The 17,834-nt window shown below is 38.7% G+C and overlaps 1 protein-coding gene across 2 annotated transcripts in view; it reads right to left on the bottom strand.

Moving 5' to 3' along the window:
• The window catches only part of Thsd7a (thrombospondin type 1 domain containing 7A), a 407,489-nt gene that overhangs the window by 174,707 nt on the left and 214,948 nt on the right, over positions 1-17,834 (bottom strand). For both annotated transcript variants that reach the window (XR_005869715.1, XM_005080956.4), the window contains exons 3-4: positions 6,394-6,642; positions 3,686-3,867 (exon numbers count right to left, since the gene is read on the bottom strand). Coding sequence is in view for 1 of the 2 variants with exons in the window: in XM_005080956.4 (XP_005081013.2) it covers positions 3,686-3,867; positions 6,394-6,642 (431 nt within the window). In the remaining variant the exon portion in view is untranslated. The remainder of the gene's footprint in view (positions 1-3,685; positions 3,868-6,393; positions 6,643-17,834) is intronic.

Raw genomic sequence — 17,834 nt, 5'->3', positions numbered from 1 at the left:
AACTAAACATATGTGTGCAATCATCACTTATATTTTAATTTTCTGCAAACTAAGGCTGGTAGGAGTATTTCTGTGACCAGTATGGTTTGATTTATTTAATAGTGCCGAAAACAGTGAAGAAAAGTGATAAAGGTGGCCCTGCCATCATGATAATATGGGCATTAGCATTCTATTTCATAATGAGACATACCTGTCAAAATAATAAAACAGGTTTCTATGAACTTCATATCGCCTGCTTTATTTGTGTGTGAGGAAGCTTATTTTGGCTGATGTTGAAAATACCTTGCTACCTGTGAACACAACTCATCTATAGAACAGTGTGAACCTGCAAAAGAAAGCGTGGAATCTGTTCTTTGAAATAAATTCCATATAGATGGAATGTGGGGGGATGTGTGCATGGTAGCACAGTCAAGATTTGTGAGTCTGCTGTCTTCTAATGGGGCATAGTGGTAGGGGCTGGTTTGAGAGGTCCCTCTTTCTTTACACATGAGATTTGGTCTTTTGTATTTATGGCAGGAAACAGGCTGTTAACAATCTTCACAACAGACAGTCTAATTGTCCTCCATTCACTCATATTTGTAATCCAAATATGTCACTCCTGGGATGCTGCTATACTGGATCATTTCTATAGGGAAACGCTATCAGCTGTTAAGGAAAACCTCACATGTATGTTTTGAGGAAGGAAAACAATTACTTTTCAGAAGAAGAAGCTGTTTTTCAACACACACACTCACACACAGAGCAAACCAAAAAAGAAAACCTCTACCCTATAAGAGGCTTATTAATATTCTCAGTATATAAAGAAATATGCGTTCCTAAGTTACTCATGCCATGCATACCAGTCATAAATATTCATTTTAGGTGAAGTCATTATTTAGTGTCTACTGACCTTTCTTTGGCATTTGCTTTATTCTAACAGATACATCTTAATAATGATATTCTTTTGTGTTCCTGTCTTTCTGTTTTATTTTTGGTTCTTTGCAGTGGTTTAGAAGGGGTGTGAGGGGCTCTGAAAAAATAATTTAAAACATAGCCAGTTGCAGTCCAGCATTCTCATGATCTTCTGAAAGTAATAACCTACAAGACATAATTGACATTCAGAAACTAAAATCTGATCTACCTCGAGCAATGAAATTATACTACTCTGAAAAGCCTACCGCAATAAATCTACCTAAAAGTTTTCAGAATGCAGCCATTAAAGTGGCCAAGAAAATAATAATGTACTAACATTTGTGTTTTATGCTAGTTCCTCACAACCTCAAGCTACATTAGTAGTAAAATTTGTCCTAAGGTTATGTTCCTAAATGAGCTGACATGCTGGGTAAAATTAGTGGATGCAGAACAATTAAATTTTGGAAGTTGCAAATGCAAAACCTCAGTGCTTATCATTGGTCACTGACATTGCTTCACTTGATTAGATGGTGGAGCCAATCTTTGTTTTAAAAGTTTTCATTTCTCTTCCGGCCCTCACTCTACTCCTTTTTCTGATTATTCTTCCCTGAATATTCTCCCTTTTTCTCTTCTTTTATTTTCTTTTATGAACTAGTTGTTTTTCATTTCCCAATCAGCATGCTTCCTAGGAAGTTCTCTTCCATTCCCAGTTGTCAAATGTACCACACTCACTGTGTGTGCTTTGTTCTAAATTTGCTTTAGTGTTGTGCCTTAACACATACTAGTCTCTCTGCCTGAAACAAACTCTTACAGTCTGTGCTCTCACCCTCTTTCCTCTAAGCAGCTTCTCAGTGGTCATTCTGCTGAAGTGCTATTCACTCTGGTTTTTGTAAATCATAGTTACACAGGTCACCATAGCCTGTTATAACTGTTGCTGTGTGTACCATCATGATGGATTTAAATTAAGAATTTTATGACATGAAATATATGTTGATATATCATCCTATTTATATACATATTTGGATCTTTGGTTATACCTACTTTGCTAATATCCAATATATATATGTTGCATGGATTAAGTTAGCACAATATGTAAAAGACTCAGAAACAGATACGGTGTTCAGGCTTCAAGCTGAAGATCAAAGAAGCAAAGAAGCCAAGGTAGTAGATGTTACTTCTACCAAGCTGAAATGGTAGTCCTGTGTATAGGAATCCTCAGAGGCAAAAGGCTCTCAGAGACTGACTCCTCCTCCTTATATTCCATTCTCTGACCAGCCATATCACTTCTCTCTCCATTACCCTAGTACCAGAATTAAATACCCGAGATTCCAGGTACTGAAATCATCTATGTGTGAGCTGTTTCTTTTAGGACTGGTCCAATTTAGTGTAGTCAGTGTGGCTTTGAACTGACACAGATCCCTCTACCTCTTAATCCTGAGTCCTGAGATTAAAGGTATGTCCACCACTGATTGATCTCTATAGTTTAAGGCTGACTTTGCTTTCAGGATCCTCAGACAGGCTTTAACAAATCATAAATAATATATCCTCACATGTTAGTCTTGGGAGTTTTGCTGGTATACAGATAAATAGCTACTTACAGAACTGTTTTAAAGTACACAGTGTAAACTTGATCTAATAACATTGTAATCCTCTTGTAGCCATTTTGAATTCCCTTGCTCTTTTTCACACTTGTCCATCCAGTCCCCAAACTGAGATTAAAATATAATAAAAATGAGGGATGATGCTTATACTTATCTATGAGTATAGGGACAAAAGTTAGAGTGTAGTTAGGAATTATGTTGGTTTAGTAAATGGCACCTGGAGGTTCTCCTCCAAGATCCACGACTTCACTAACCTCAAGTATTTGGAAGTTTCCAATACCAGAAATGGCAACTCCTACATATAGGGCTCAGGGATCACAGAGAAGCTGAGGTGAAAAGAATGCAAGAGTGACAGGAACAGGAAGCTTGCTGTGACATTTTGTCTCTTAGAAATGTCAGAGGAACTGCACCTGTGAAGTCTAAAAAACAGAGCAGCCTAAACAAAGCCTGAACATGGATGGCACCATTAGACATGCCAGCACAGAAGGGGGATGGCTTATGGAGATTCAACCCTAGACAAAGAACTTAGGCAACTAAAGAATGTTGAGAGCAAGAGAAATAGTCTTCCTAAGGAACAGTCCCCAAATTGACTATCTATTACCAAGGGGCAGCTCTGAAACCATACATATCCGAGTAACATTATACAGACTGGACAGGTTTTATTTATATATGTAGGAAACATATAACAACCTACTCAACTATACACATGATATACATATAATAAGTGATAAATAAATTATAAAATTATATATGCAACAAAACAGCAACAAGAGAAAACCAAATATACGTAGATTAGTTTATTTTTAGTCATAATTTAACAAAATGAGATTTTTAAAAAGTTTATCACGAGTTTCATATTCATTTTTCCTCATTTTATATATTTGTAGTATATGCATGTATTTACAAGACAAATAAAATTTTAGTTTTATAACTAATTACCTGTACATTTCAGTGCTAGAGACTTTTACTATTTTTTTTAAAGAAACCTATAAAACAAATCAAACCTGACCAAGGCAGAGTTGTGTCAAGTTTCTTACCAACCATCAGGTAAGTTACTCTTTAACTGTCTTGGACTCTAACTACAGTGTGAATGGCAGGGCGCTCTTCCTGTTCCCCATGCCTATTTATGTTCCTCAAGGGCAACCACCTGCTCAGTCTTCATGAGCGAGCCATTTGAGAGGAGTATCACATACCTTCTTTGTCCTTTTGTGTACTTAAGTGGGAGATCAGGTTGTCATTGGTCTGTGTGCAGTATACCTCCCTGGTCTGGATGCCACCTCCGCAGAGGGCTGTCTGATTGGCACGCCTCTTGTCCTGTTGACTGAGCAAAGGGTCCACGTGGCACTCTGTCCATTCTGTAGTTCTCCAGCCATACCTAGATGAAGAGAATGTGAGGGTGGCAGCATTGCTTATTCAGGAAAAATATTTCTCCACTCTTTTCATATTTCCTCTGGTTCCATTACAGACTCCCAGATTCTATTTCAACAGCTTCCTTGTCCTCAAGTTGGCACCCTTTAGAGGGGTTGAATGTAGAGTGTTCCTGTTTTAATTGCAACTGCTGGAAGTTACTTATCAATATTTTATGAAATAAGAACATAATGCTGAAAACATGAAATTTTATGTGCAATTAAACTGAACTCGGGCTTGCCCTCTCTTAATGCTTATAAACAAAGGCAGGCTGAATCTGAGGATGCCAAACATTCTAAGTAATGATGAACCCAAACACTTGTTTTGCTTTTAATAAAATGCATGAAAATTGCTTATTCATATTGGAGCAAAATTATAATTGCATGCTAGATTTAAAAATATAACAGAGCAACTCAGAGCTTTCTTGTTACTGTCAAGAATCAGAAGTGTTTCATCTGCATGCTCTGTAAAGCCCAGCAATCCTGATGAATGCCAATGAATGATGGGAAAAGCTGACTATGTTGTTAGTAAAGCACAGAAAAGATGATCCCTGATTCTCTGAGTTCTAATCACAATTATGATTTGAAAGCAATGTTGGAGTTGTCGGCCTGACTCTTCCCTAGAAGGAGACAGACAGGGAAGCATTTCCTCATGTCACCAACAATAGAAAGTGATAGCATTTCTACACCTCTACAAAAGCAGATGTGTTAAAAGCCCAGAGGAAATGACTCAAGTAGCACTTTGTCAGTCTAACCGTGATGCTTCCCCATGCATCAGAGTAATAGCTAACAGAGATATAAATGGATGTGCTCATCTCAATTAGACAAAATGGTTAAAGGTGCCCTTAGATGTATGCTCTGGGTGCTTGAATCTGTCAATGGTGAGTAATTTGCCAGTGAAATTGAGTTTTCTTCCCATTTTCATTTTTATAAGTGGGGATTTGGAGATGCACAGTTGTGGGGTTGGGCCATCAAGGAACAGTACTCAACCTTGTTTATGAAGGAACAACATTTCCAGATACATGGATAACTGAGATTTGGTTGTATTAATTGGTTAAAGGAAAGTAAAACGAAGCATTTAATTTTCTATGTGAGTCAGAATAACATAGTAAAAAAACTAGAATGGCATTCCAGTTTAGGTCATACTAAGGAGTCCCGCGATAAAAACAGAATTTCAATAATATAAGTAGTTGATATAGTCCAAGAAAAGTGTTACCCTAAAAAGTAAAGATAATCAATGATATCTGCTTTATGTGGTATTCGAAGATTTAAGAGGATAAAAAATGAGGCACCATGGTTAGACAAAAGCAGAAGAAACTTCTGTAGAGAAAACATCAGGAAGTCTGGGCAGTATCCCTGGGCTCTGTAATAGAGAAGAACCACTATAGTCAGTGAGACCTGGAGAACATAAGATGGGAACTAGGTTTTTCAGTCCCTTCCTGCATGGGAAGATTTTAGTTGATTGCAAAGCACTGTAGAAGACTTCATGTAAACCATTGCTATCTGTGGTGGTATCGTGTCGATATACAAATAGCACTAATTTGCCTCTCGGTGGTTTATGAATGCAAACTTCTTGTAATGTCTTTTCCCCCCTCAGTATATGTATTCATTTAAATTAGAAACATGAATGCCTCACATGTCAATCCCAGCTCCCTCTCCCACCCCCTCCTCCCTTGTCCCTCCACCAGAACCCTCGCTCCACCCCCCCCCGGGTCCCCATATGGAGAAATGGCTCAGTGGGTAACGTCTCTTTTAAGGAAAATATTGTTGGATTGGCAAATATTTAAGAACTAGTTTTATTTCATCTAAGGTCAATGAACGCTTACTGGGTTCTTTAATGTGAACTACACCCTATAATATATGCTTGTGATGAAATAAACAAACAAACAATAACAAAAGAACCCAACTCCCAACACTTACAAAACCTCTTAATTTTGGTGTAGTTGTTTTTACTCTATTTAATTGAAATTGTTATATACATTAATAAATTTTAGTAGGTTACAGGAATCTGTGATTCGAATGCTTGGATGCTGACAAATGGTAGACCAAAGACAAAATTAACATGTCTCTTGTTTTTTGTCAATAAAGTATTATTGGAACATGGACAGACTCATTTACATACCAACAATATCTCTAGTGAAGGTGCTGACTCATTTCAGCAAAGAAATATGTAACCTATCCAATCTAATGTCCTCATTGTGTGCCATTTACTAAAATGATTCATCAACCAATATTACAGAATACACTAAAAGAATTGCTGGTAAAATCTAGTCTTTATGGAAATTTAGAAGTGTAGTGGTTAAATACATTTTCATTCTGTATAAGAAGCACATTCAGAAGAGATATTCTAGTTTTCTTCTTAAAACATTAAAAAATTCACCTTTTCTATATTGTTATGTCTGAAAAAGTATTTTAAGTCAGAATACACATATAACAAGTTTCAAATATTTGTGACATCAGAGAGCTGAGGACATGACACTCTCACTTTTACTCACGTAGCACAGAGGACAGCGCCATCTCCCTGAGACAAGCAGGGTTCTTTCTCCTCAAGTTCTGGACATTCCTTTTCACTTCCAATTGGGAGCTGCTTGATAGTCCTTGTCCTTACACGAGTGCCAGTGGGGGATGTGACATCATGGCACGTTTTTGAACATGGGCTCCATTCCAGCCACTCGGACACTTGGCACTCTTTGGGGATCACACAGGACTGGAAGGTCATGGGTAGCTTCTCTTGTTGGCAAAAGCTGTAACAAAGCATTGGTATTTTTACCTCAGACTCACAGGTGGTTGGAAACTTTGTCTTCAGCACCTTAGAATAATGTCAGCGTGGACATTTGACTTTCTGAGTGGACAAAAAGTTGACAGTTTCACTGAAAATACGTTAACATTTACAAGGTGCAGTGGAAAAATAAACCAGCATTCATATTTGCCTCACCTCCTTTTGGGGGTGGGGGTGGAGTTGCTAATCTGCTCACAGGAAGTAGAAAATAAAGAAGAATCAGAGAAATCCACCAAAGCTGAGTTTATCCCATTGATCTTATTCATTCTAGGTTTATTTCAATTTAGAAAAGGAGAAACCTAAAACTCTCACTGTTTAGCATCAATATTTTTGGAGTAGAAAGCATAATTTAATATGTGTCTTAGAATAATTTTGTCAGTATTGATTTACAGTTTTAATATATAGTTATCCATATATGTCAACCTTTCTAATTTATAGATTTTTAAAATTTATTTTGTATGTGTCTGTGTATAAGTTTGTGAATCAATGGTATGTGCAGATCCCAGGAGAGAGTGGTTTATTCTTCGGAGCTGGAGACAGACAGTTGTGAGTTTCTTGATGTGGGTGCTGAGAACTGAACATGGGCCCTCTGGAGAAGCAGCAAACGTTTATAATTATGGAGTCATGTCTCCAGTCTCTCTAGCTAATATGAAATACTTGTAACTATCCTGATTAACTGCTCAAAACTATTTTCAAAAATATTTATCTATTTCCTACATATAATAGACATAAACTCTAATGATACCTGTAATGATTATTTTACCAATAAAGTGTATCAAAATTATTGTCTTTTTAAATTCTCTTTGAATCTGAGGCATATTGAATTCAAAATTGTAATATCAACAAATAAAGCAAAAGATGGTATTATGGATGTCAGTAGGTGAGGGTCCAAATAGCCTGAGATTTTCTGGAACTGTCCTCTTAGTTGGACTCTTGTCCAGACTCAATAACCAATACTGTACAGTCACAGAGGCAACCTGTTGTGATCATAGCTATCCAGCCTGATGGAGGAGTGACTGATTATTTCATCTCATTCAGGTTCTATACTCATTTGTTCTAATTACCCACAGAGGGAGGCAGGTCCATTTTACTCTAACAACCTACATCATGTCTTAATCCTACCAGTATACACATTTTTAAAAACTCTATTCCCACAATAAAATTAGAGCTGAAAACTTCAAACCAATTTGTTGAACTTGAAAAGCCTGAGCAGAAAATCATCTGAGAATGGTTAAAAGGAGGCCTGTAAGTTAGTTCTGTTTGCCTATACCAGAGCAACATTAACGGTCTCCTTAGGTATAACATTGTGAATTTTCTTTGTGATGTGCAACTTTTCATCCTCAGTTTGGGAGTCACTTCAGGGAATCAGGGAAAAATAAATAACCAAATAATGTTCCCTATAACCCCAATTTTACAAAATGTACATAATTCATTCCCTCTTAGATTTATTACTTTCCTTGATACTATTTTCTTCTACATTGGTATGCATTGCCCTCCAGCTAATTCTTGAGAAGTTCATAGACGTAAAAGAGAAGTAATCTATTTTATTCTTTTTGTAGATAATTTGACTGTTTACTGTAGATAGTTTACTGTCTATTAGTACAGTTATGTTGATTATCCGATGCCAACTGACATGCCAACTATATTACTATGTTACATTTCTTTGGGATAACATGAGCCCTTTAGGTAAATTCATCTGATTTTCAGAACTATGAACACCTAGCTGACAGACACAGTGCTAGCCCTCAGTGAGTGTGGTAACACTCAGAGCAGAAAAACTCATGAAAATTGTGGAGGCTAAGACTATGAGATTCTTTCAAGAGACACTGACTCAAGTGTTCCATTAGCTTTTGAGTTATCTTCTTTTTTTTTTTTACATTTGAAAATGTTCATTTTTTTATTAATATTTTTTTATTTTCCAATTTAAATTTAGATAAGAAACAAGGTTGCTTCACAAGTCAGTACGAGGTCCCTCTCCCTTTCCCTCCCCTCCTCCCGTGCCCTCCCCCCCATCCCCCCCCCGTTATCCCCTCATTCCCCCAGGGAGGGTGAGGCCCTCCATGGGGGTGTCCATAGTCTGTCATTTCATATAGGGCAGGGCCTAGACCCTTCCCCAAGAGTTCAGGGTGAGAGTGCACCTCACATTGTTCTATGGGAGTCCAGAGACCGTGTGTATACTTAGGATGGGTACTGATCTGCTGTCCAAGGCTCAATAGATTACCTAGGCCTCCTCACTGACACCCAGATTCGGGGGTCTTGATCAGTCCCATGCTGGATTCCCAGGCTGATGCCTGGGATTCAAGAGTTAACCTTTGTCTGATCAGCTGTTTCTGGGGGTTGGGGAGCTTGCCTAAGAGTTTGCCAGTTCTAAATTGTGGTATGTATTTGAGCTTAGATTTTTCCAAAACAAGAGCTCATTTCTTTCGTGCTCCCATGCTCAGAAACTTCGCATAGCTTTACATGGCTCTAAACCATAAGGATTTTGCTTTAGCTGAGGAGGAAGCCAGAGTTAAACTGTGAAACAACTGGCACCAAGGCTTCCAAAACCTGCACTGTGCCAATGATAAGCTTCACAAGAGTTTTCTTTGTCATGCAGTAAGGACTTAGCAGTAGTTATTAAACTCCCAAACAAATACATTTTTCCAAAGCCATGGTCACACTGATGATCCTAGTTAAACTCAATGGATCCCAAAGTATGAAACAACACACACACACACACACACACACACACACACACACACAAAGAAAAAAGAATAAAAGAGACATGAATGTTTAAAAAGGATGTATAGGGATGAGAGGTTGGAGGAGGGGTGGCTAGTAAGAATGGGAGGGAGAATAGATAATATGGGTTATACTAATCATAATACCTGAGTGACATTTATACACATGTGATTTGTCAAAGAACCAGTTCAGTTAAAGATCTATCACAAGCTAAAAACAGTTTTCTAATAGATGTTAATTTTCAGTGTAAGTCTCAAATGAAGAATGTTAAAAAAAAAACACCAACACAAGGGTGATATCTAATTGCGATTGCATACTTCTATGTGGGGCACATAAACCTATATTTATATGCGTGTGTTTATGTGTGATTTTCTAGTATGCCTCAAGTTTCTAAAAATACAGATGAAGAAACTGGTATCCTGGGATTTAGAAATACAAAGACAAGATGATAGCAATCAAGTTAGAATCATAAATGCATGATGGAAGGCACAGAAGTTTGCTTCAAGTAGTAGGTGACTGTGGTGAATGTTTACTGTATATTAGAAGTTTTCAGACTGTGATAGTTAATTGATGATGATTAACTGAAATAAAGTTAATTTTTGATGAAATAACATATTGGATCAGAGAAAACAGATTGTTTTCTTGGCCTAGATAAACAGAGTTGGTGATAAAGTAGTAAAAATAAGAAAAATACACTGCAAGCTTTGCTTACATAGCCAGAAATGATGCAGAAGGGGGAGTCTAAATTGGAGGTCTCCTTTGGGTCCCTCCCCTGGGAGATCTGGCAATCCTGCAGAAGAAGAGGAGGAAAGATTGATTGTAGGAGTCAGAGGGGGTGGAGGACACCAGGAAAATATGGCCCACTAAATCAACCAAGCTGCGCTAACATGAGTTCTCAGAGATAAAAAACAGGCATAGAGCCTACAATGTCTGTACCCTGTCTCCCACATATATATACATGGCTATGAGTTTCGTGTTTTTGTGGAACTCCTAGCAGTGGGAGTTGGTGTGTCTGTGACTTTTTTGCCTATTATTGGAACTCTTTTCCTCCTATTGGGTTGCCTTGTCCAGCCTGAATATGAGGGCTTTTTCTGTGTCTCATTGCATCCTGTTTGATTTGTGTTTGGTTGTTGTTTCTTAGAAGCCTATTCTTTCATGAAGAGGAAATGGAGAGGGAGTGGATCTGAGAGAAAGGGGATGTGGGAGGGAACTTGGAAGGAGTATAGGGAGGGGAAACTGTTGTTGGCATGTTTTGTAACAGAGAAGAATCTATTAAAACAAAAAGCTTTGCTTACAATTCAGGCACTCAAGCAGATCCAGTGTAAGACTTCTGGCCTTTTGAGAGTTCTCCACACTGATTTTCATAGTGGCTGTACTGATTTGTAATACCACAAAACAGTGGGTGAGAATCCTTCCCCCCACTCCATACTTCTCAGAATTTCCTGTCAGATTCTATACCACTCCTTATCATGTACCCAAAGAATTTTATATCCTACCCCAGAGATCCTTGCTTAACCACAACTGTTTATTGCCATTATAGTAGAGGGAAAGATAAATAATACTATGGAGCCTTGAAAAGACAGAAACACTGTTCTATGCTTGCTTTATATATATGTATATATACATATATATACATATATATGTATATATATACATATATATATACATATATATGTATATATATGTATATATATATATATATAAAACCACACACACACACAATAAAGTTACCTCACATAAAGTGATGGTGCTCCACATAAGAGCCATACAGCATTTAATAAAAACCCCAGTACCAGGCATGTGAAAACTTCCCATGAGTTTTTGATTGGAGAAATATAAAATCTTTCAAAATAATAGAGGCTACTGCTATTCCTTTCAATTTACCTCCAAACATAAAAGTAAGATTGTATTGCTGAAGATCCACATATTTTGAACATGGTAAGTTGCATGACTGATATGAAATTGATTTGGGATGACTTCTTGAGGACTGGTTCTCACAGAATTGGAGGTAATATGCAATTGCCAAGGGTAATAAGCAATTGGCAGCTTATCCATCATAAAGTTTATGAAACACAACAATGACTAGGCTTGTAAGATACCTAAAGCAGCAAAAGAGTGGTACTTTTATTTTAGGGGTAAACAAGAGTTGTCTAATTTGACTTAAGGCCTACTCATCAGGAGGGAATTCATGCTGGATACTGTAAACAGAGCCATTTACCCAGGAATAGAGAATCCACAGACTACAAAGAAGAATCTGCTGCTGCTATATTCATAAAACAATGTAACTCTGGCTTCCTAAATGCCTCTGCTTATACCCAAGGCAAGTGTATCTCTCACCCCTCATCAAAAAAATTCTTTTTGCAACTATGGATACTACTACAAAGATCCACAACTCTTTAAAATGTGCCAGGACCCATTTAAAGGAGTCCATTCCATTTAGAAAATGGTCAGAGAGTTTTAAAATGTCTTTATATCTTTAAGTCTATAGCTTTGTGCCTACAGGATGTCTTCCCCTTGGAAGTGGATGTCTCTTATCTAAATAACAATAGACTACGTAAGGCAGTGTAGGAGTAAACTAAGACACATTCAGTATGGATGGAATCTGCTCTCCTGATAACTATCCTGTGTTTCTGTGTTTGATTCTTAACCCCCTTTTAGCTAGCTTTTCCCTCATCCACATTTCCTCACTCAGATACAAACCTGGGCCTACTTGGCTGACTCCAATTGCAGCCCCACAAAGATAGCTTTCAACAAAAATTTATAGGATAAGTGAACATAGATTACCTAGCCCAAAGTGATGAATCTGCAATGCTACTCCTACACTTGTGGCTTGTAGGAAATTACAGAAGAGCATGTGGAATGAGAAGACCAAAGGAATGGCTGTGAGATAATGTTCCATTGACTTGAAGGGCAAGATGCACCTATGAAATCTCTACAATATAATTGTTGAAGCAAGACCAGTATAACGAAAACACCAGATAACATGTCAAGATGGACAGAATACATCCACATGGTCCCCATTCTAGATGAAAAGCTACAGGTGGTCAGCAGTTGCTGAAAGAAAGAGAATTAGTTTCCTCCAGGGACTAGATTACCCATTGGTTATTCTATACAATGTGGGTGGCCATATAAATAAATAAATAAATATACATATATATATATATATATATTCATATGAGCAACACTAAATGGGCTCAGTATGTTATATATGCATTCGTACAGCATATATTCAGGTACTATGCTGCTCTGTTACCTGGATGAATGCACTCAGGCAGCACTCAGGCTAGCCCAGAGTTCCATTGAAAAACCGCAATACACCCCCCCCCTTTTGAGAAGGTCACCTCACTGGAAAATTCCCCAAGGTCCTTTCCCCTAGGCAGGGAACCAGGTCTGATTAGAAAGAATCGGGTCCAGAGTTCTAACGAAGGAAACCGGCAGGCTGTAGAGATAAGTGTAAATCTGACTTTGTGGTTTCTCCAAGGAGGATGAGTTATGCCACCCCCCCCCCCCCCCGGCGCACTAAATCAAACCATGTGCCCGCTTTGGGGCACCCACGTTCTACCAGTGATCTGTGGTTACAAATGCGGCCTCTACTTCTGCTCACTTGTCTTACTTTTCTGTTCCCTGCACACTAAACCTCCTGTCAGCCACAGAGGCTTCCTGCCACTTCCCACCATGACTAAACCCGTCTCAGGGCAGGAACCACCTTCCTCCTGGGGATGTCCTGTTTTATCTCTCTTTTTCATTCAGCTTGGAATGACAAATTCCTCTTTTCTATCCAGCTAGGCTTCTATCGTGTTTCTTCTCCATGTGGCTGCCAGCAGCTCCCAATGGCCTGGCCTGGGTTAGTGTCTGCTCGCGACGCAGCTTTTACTCTCTGATGCCCTTCTCCCATATTTTTCTCCATACAGATGCCAGCAGCTCGCAATGGCCTGGCTTGGGTTAGCGTCTGCTTGGGACGCTCTAAGAGTTTTTCGTTTTTTCCCCATGAATGAAGTTTGAGGTTTTCAGGTTTTTTAACGGCTCAGACCCATGAGGGGTCTCTCGGGTTTTATACCCTGGCACTGGCTGTTCATTTGTTTCTTAGAACTATGGTGGTCACACATCTTTCTGCTTCACTCATGGAGAAAAAGGCCACTTCTGCTGGCAGACAGAAATGTGCCTACAGAGGCCGCCATCTTGGCTTCCTTAACCAGGGGGCCTAACTTGTGGCCTAGCTTGAAAATGTGTTTACTGAGGCCACCATGTTTACCATGTGACCTAGCTGTAGGCATGCCCATTCAGTCTAGCCAGCTTCTGCTGGCAAAACCTGCTGACAGATACAATTCGTTTACTTTTTGTCTCTTTTGTGCTTTTATTTTTGTCTCTAATTTCTTTTTTCAGTGACTCAGTTTTACATGGCTTGTTTATAGAATACTGTGCCTTTCCAGCCTCTCCTGTTCTATCTACAATGGATCTGTCTTCTCATCACTGACTGATTCTTTAAATCTGTCTGTCTGCTACAACATACATATCAGAAATTACACTCTGGTTCTGCCTTTTACTCTTATCCAGTCCTGTTTGGTATATCTACTTATCTCTGTCAACTTAAATTTAATTGTTATGTTTAATCAACTTAAATTTAATTAGTATGTTTAAAGTTATAAATGTCTATTTCAAATTAACAAAATATTTATACCACCCAATCCTTCCTGTAAGCTGCTTACTAAGGTAAAACTTCTATTACCAAAGAAAATTTTTCTATAGTCACCAATGTACTTAAGAAAAGTCACTAAAGATATTTTTTTTCTACTAAGATACACTAAACAGACACAGTCCTCAAATGCTCAGAGATCTAGAGAACATGGTATGTAAATGTTTTATTAAAAAGCTCTTTATAACAGAGAGACAGGCCAGCTGCTGGCACCACCTCATTTCCTCCAAGGAGACTGGTGACCTCTGAAGAAACTCTACCAACAAAGTGGCAATGCTGGTCACTGAGCAACCCTGCCCTTTACCTCAACTGCTTCAAAGGACTCTTCACTGGACAAGAGGACACTGGAATCAACTTTTCTCCACGTTGCTTCCTAAAAAATTCCCAGTTCACAGGTCTCACTCTCACAAAAGGCAGGTGTTCTTGGAGCCTCTAACTTCAACAACTGTGGAGAACCTTGGGGCTGGCTGTCTATGCAGTCACCTATCAAGTCTCTCATTCTCCAATCTCAGGTAAAATCTTACACTTCTAAGAACTCTGATGCTTTTGATGGCTGGTAGCTTTGCCAGCTTAAACAGACAAGACAGAGCCCTAACTGTCATAAAACATATTTCATGAACAGGTAGTCTAAGGTTTATCTAAATAAGATGCTAATATAAGAAAGTGAGTTGAGACATTAAAAAAATAAAACATGTTCTAGCTTTCACTTCCTTATACTACTGTTCATAGTCTTAATATTAAAGTTCTGATAAGCTCTGTCAATTTTAAAATGCTTCCAGCCAAGTCTTTTCTAACACAAATATGCTGCTAATATTTCTAATACTTACGTTTTCACAAACTCAATGGATTCTTGTAAGTTCCAGGAAGCCAAATTGGACCCATCTAACAGGTCAGATTCACTCCAGATATTATTCAACCTCTCTCTAGTCCCAAAATTCCCTTTCCTCATCTTAGGACCCCCTCGGAGCCCCTCCCTCATCTTACAACCTTACCCTCAAATACCAGGACCTAAGAAAAACTTTTTTAAACCTAACCTCCTCCTCCACTCTGCTAACATCCAAACAGATCTAAAGAGGTGCCAGAGAATTCCATCAAAGCCTGGATTGCGATGGAGCAACCAGCTACCCCGGACATGACAATATCCCAACTTTCTCAAGTTCCCCAAAGATGGTTGATGCCTCAGGTCAGCAGGAAGCAGTCTTGGGAACCCCAGACACCCTTATTCCCTGACTTGCCATGTCCAACAACCCACCTTCTTAATTACCATAAGAGGTAAGAATTGTAGGAACTCTGGCATTAGGCATTATACTAACTCTGCCCCTTCACAACCATCAGGCACACACATAGTGATGCAGCTACATCACCATGGGGCTACATCATCACCATGAGCAACTGCCCTTTTTAAGCTAAGCGGCCCCCTGCTTGCTCTCTTACTTTCTCTCTCTCTTGTATCTTATTTCTCTCTCTCTCTCTCTCTCTCTCTCTCTCTCTCTCTCTCTCTCTCTCTCTGCTGTGCGTTGGTTCCCTCTCCCCCCTTCCTTTCCTGTCTAACAATAAACTCCACATGGGACCGTTGACTCATGGTTCGTGTCTCGTTACTGGCTAAACAACACCATATATTTATATGCATGTATATGTATATATATACACACATATATACACACATATATATACACATATATATACATATATATAAGTACATATATATGTATATATATGAAGATATTTTGAATTTGAGAGGGAAAGTCATGGTGCTAGAAAGAGTAGGATGGGTAGTAGGAAGTATGGGAGTGATGTAGATGTATCGTTCACGTATGAGTTTCTCAAATTAATATTTTTGTAAAAAAATAAATGACCTTCTATGGGTGAGGATTCCATTAAAAGATTTGGAACAATAAGAGGTATTTGGGTTTTATGTAATGATAAACAGTAAGGTGGAAGAATTAACTAAAATAGAAGGTTGAATACAGTGACGCTTACAATGATAAGTAGTCTTAATAAATGTATTTAGTACTTACTGCCTGTCAAATAATTTTCTAACCTCTGTGTCTAGGAAGTGTAGGAAGTGTGTAAAACAGTGAATAACTTTATGCTCAGAACATTATGAGGAAATAGTTCAACTTGGTTGCATCTAAGCTGGGGATAGGGGGATTGGAAGGCTGTTTTCTTTTTTGTTTCCCTTGACAACTTTGAGATCTTTCTTAGCAAGCAGTCAAGCCAAGAGAGGTGAAAATGGAGTTGTCTATCACTGCATGTCTACAGCAAATCCTGTACTATGCTGAGATTTCCTAGAACATATCATATAGTGCTACAAATTACAATGTAAGGAAGAGTTCCATACTGCCATTTACTTCTCTGTCTATGACCTAGCTCTCTATTTATTGGTCTACCCATCATCTATTTTTAAGAGTTACATGTAGGAATTTAAAATAGATTGCTTTTGTTCTTTCCTCTCTTTTTTAAATTTAAACTAGAAACAATCTTGTTTTACATGACAATCCCAGTTCCCTCTCCCTCACATCCTTCCTTGCCCCCTACTTACTCCCTATTCTATACCCTTTCTGCTCCCCAAGCAGGGGCAGGCCTTCCATGGGGAACTTCAAAGTCTGTCACATCATTTGGAGCATGACATAGCCTCCCCATGTGTCTAGGCTGAGAGAGCATCCCTCTATGTGGAATGGGCTCCCAAAGTCCAATCGTACACTAGGGATAAATACTGTTCCACTACCAGAGGCCCCATAGACTGCCTAGTCCTCCTAGCTGATACCCACATTCAGGGTGCCTATTTTGGTCCTATGCTGGTTTCCTAGCTGTCAGTCTGGGGTCCATGAGTTCCCCATTGCTCAGATCAGCTCTTTCAGTGGGTTTCTCCAACCTTGTGTTGACCCCTTTGCTCATCACTCCTCTCTCTCTGCAAAAGGATTCCAGGATTCCACTCAGTGTTTATCTGTGAATCTATGCATCTGCTTCCATCAGCTACTGTATGAATGCTATAGGATGGCATCAATCTCATTACAGGGGAAGGGCACTTAAGGCAGCCTCCTCACTATTGTTTAGATTCTTAGTTGGGGTCATCCTTGTAGATCTCTGGATATTTCCTTAATGCCAGATTTCTCTTTAAATCAATAATGATTCCTTCTATGATGGTGTCTCTTTTCTTGTTTTCCTCTATTCTTTCCCCAACTCGATCTTCCTGCTCCCTCATGTAAGTTTCCACAGAGCTGAGAAGATAGCTTAGCCTGTAATGTGCTTATATTGAAAGTATGGGGATCTGAATTTTACCCACATTACCCATGTTTTTTTAATGGCAGACATGGTGGCACATACTTGTAATTCCCGACACATGGGGAGGCTGAAATCTAAAGATCAAGAGTAGTAGCTGGTCAGTCAGCATAACCTATATGGCAATTTTCAGGATGCTGAGATACTGTCTCAAGGAAAAGGTGGCTGACCTCAGGGATGGCGAATTATATAGGAAGTTTTTCCTCAAAGCTCTACATACATGTCCACATATGAACATGCATGCACAATTTGTTTCATTAAGACTTTCTTTATTATTAGTGTCTTAAAAGCAAACAAACAAAACAATCTGCGTGTCTTTCCCCAGTAGATTCATTTGGGTGTGACTGATTTATTTTATAAGTGAGGTAATAGAATCTTTATAGCTCCTCCATATCACACAGCTAGAAAATAACAGATCTTTCTGCTGATGGCACTGATGAAAGTGCCAACAATGGTAGCAA

The sequence above is a fragment of the Mesocricetus auratus genome, unplaced genomic scaffold (assembly GCF_017639785.1).
Source record: "Mesocricetus auratus isolate SY011 unplaced genomic scaffold, BCM_Maur_2.0 Super-Scaffold_100019, whole genome shotgun sequence".
NCBI classification, from domain to species: Eukaryota; Metazoa; Chordata; class Mammalia; order Rodentia; family Cricetidae; genus Mesocricetus; species Mesocricetus auratus.
The sequence above is the reverse complement of the archived record's forward strand: the minus strand, read 5'-3'. Positions and strand labels throughout refer to the sequence as shown.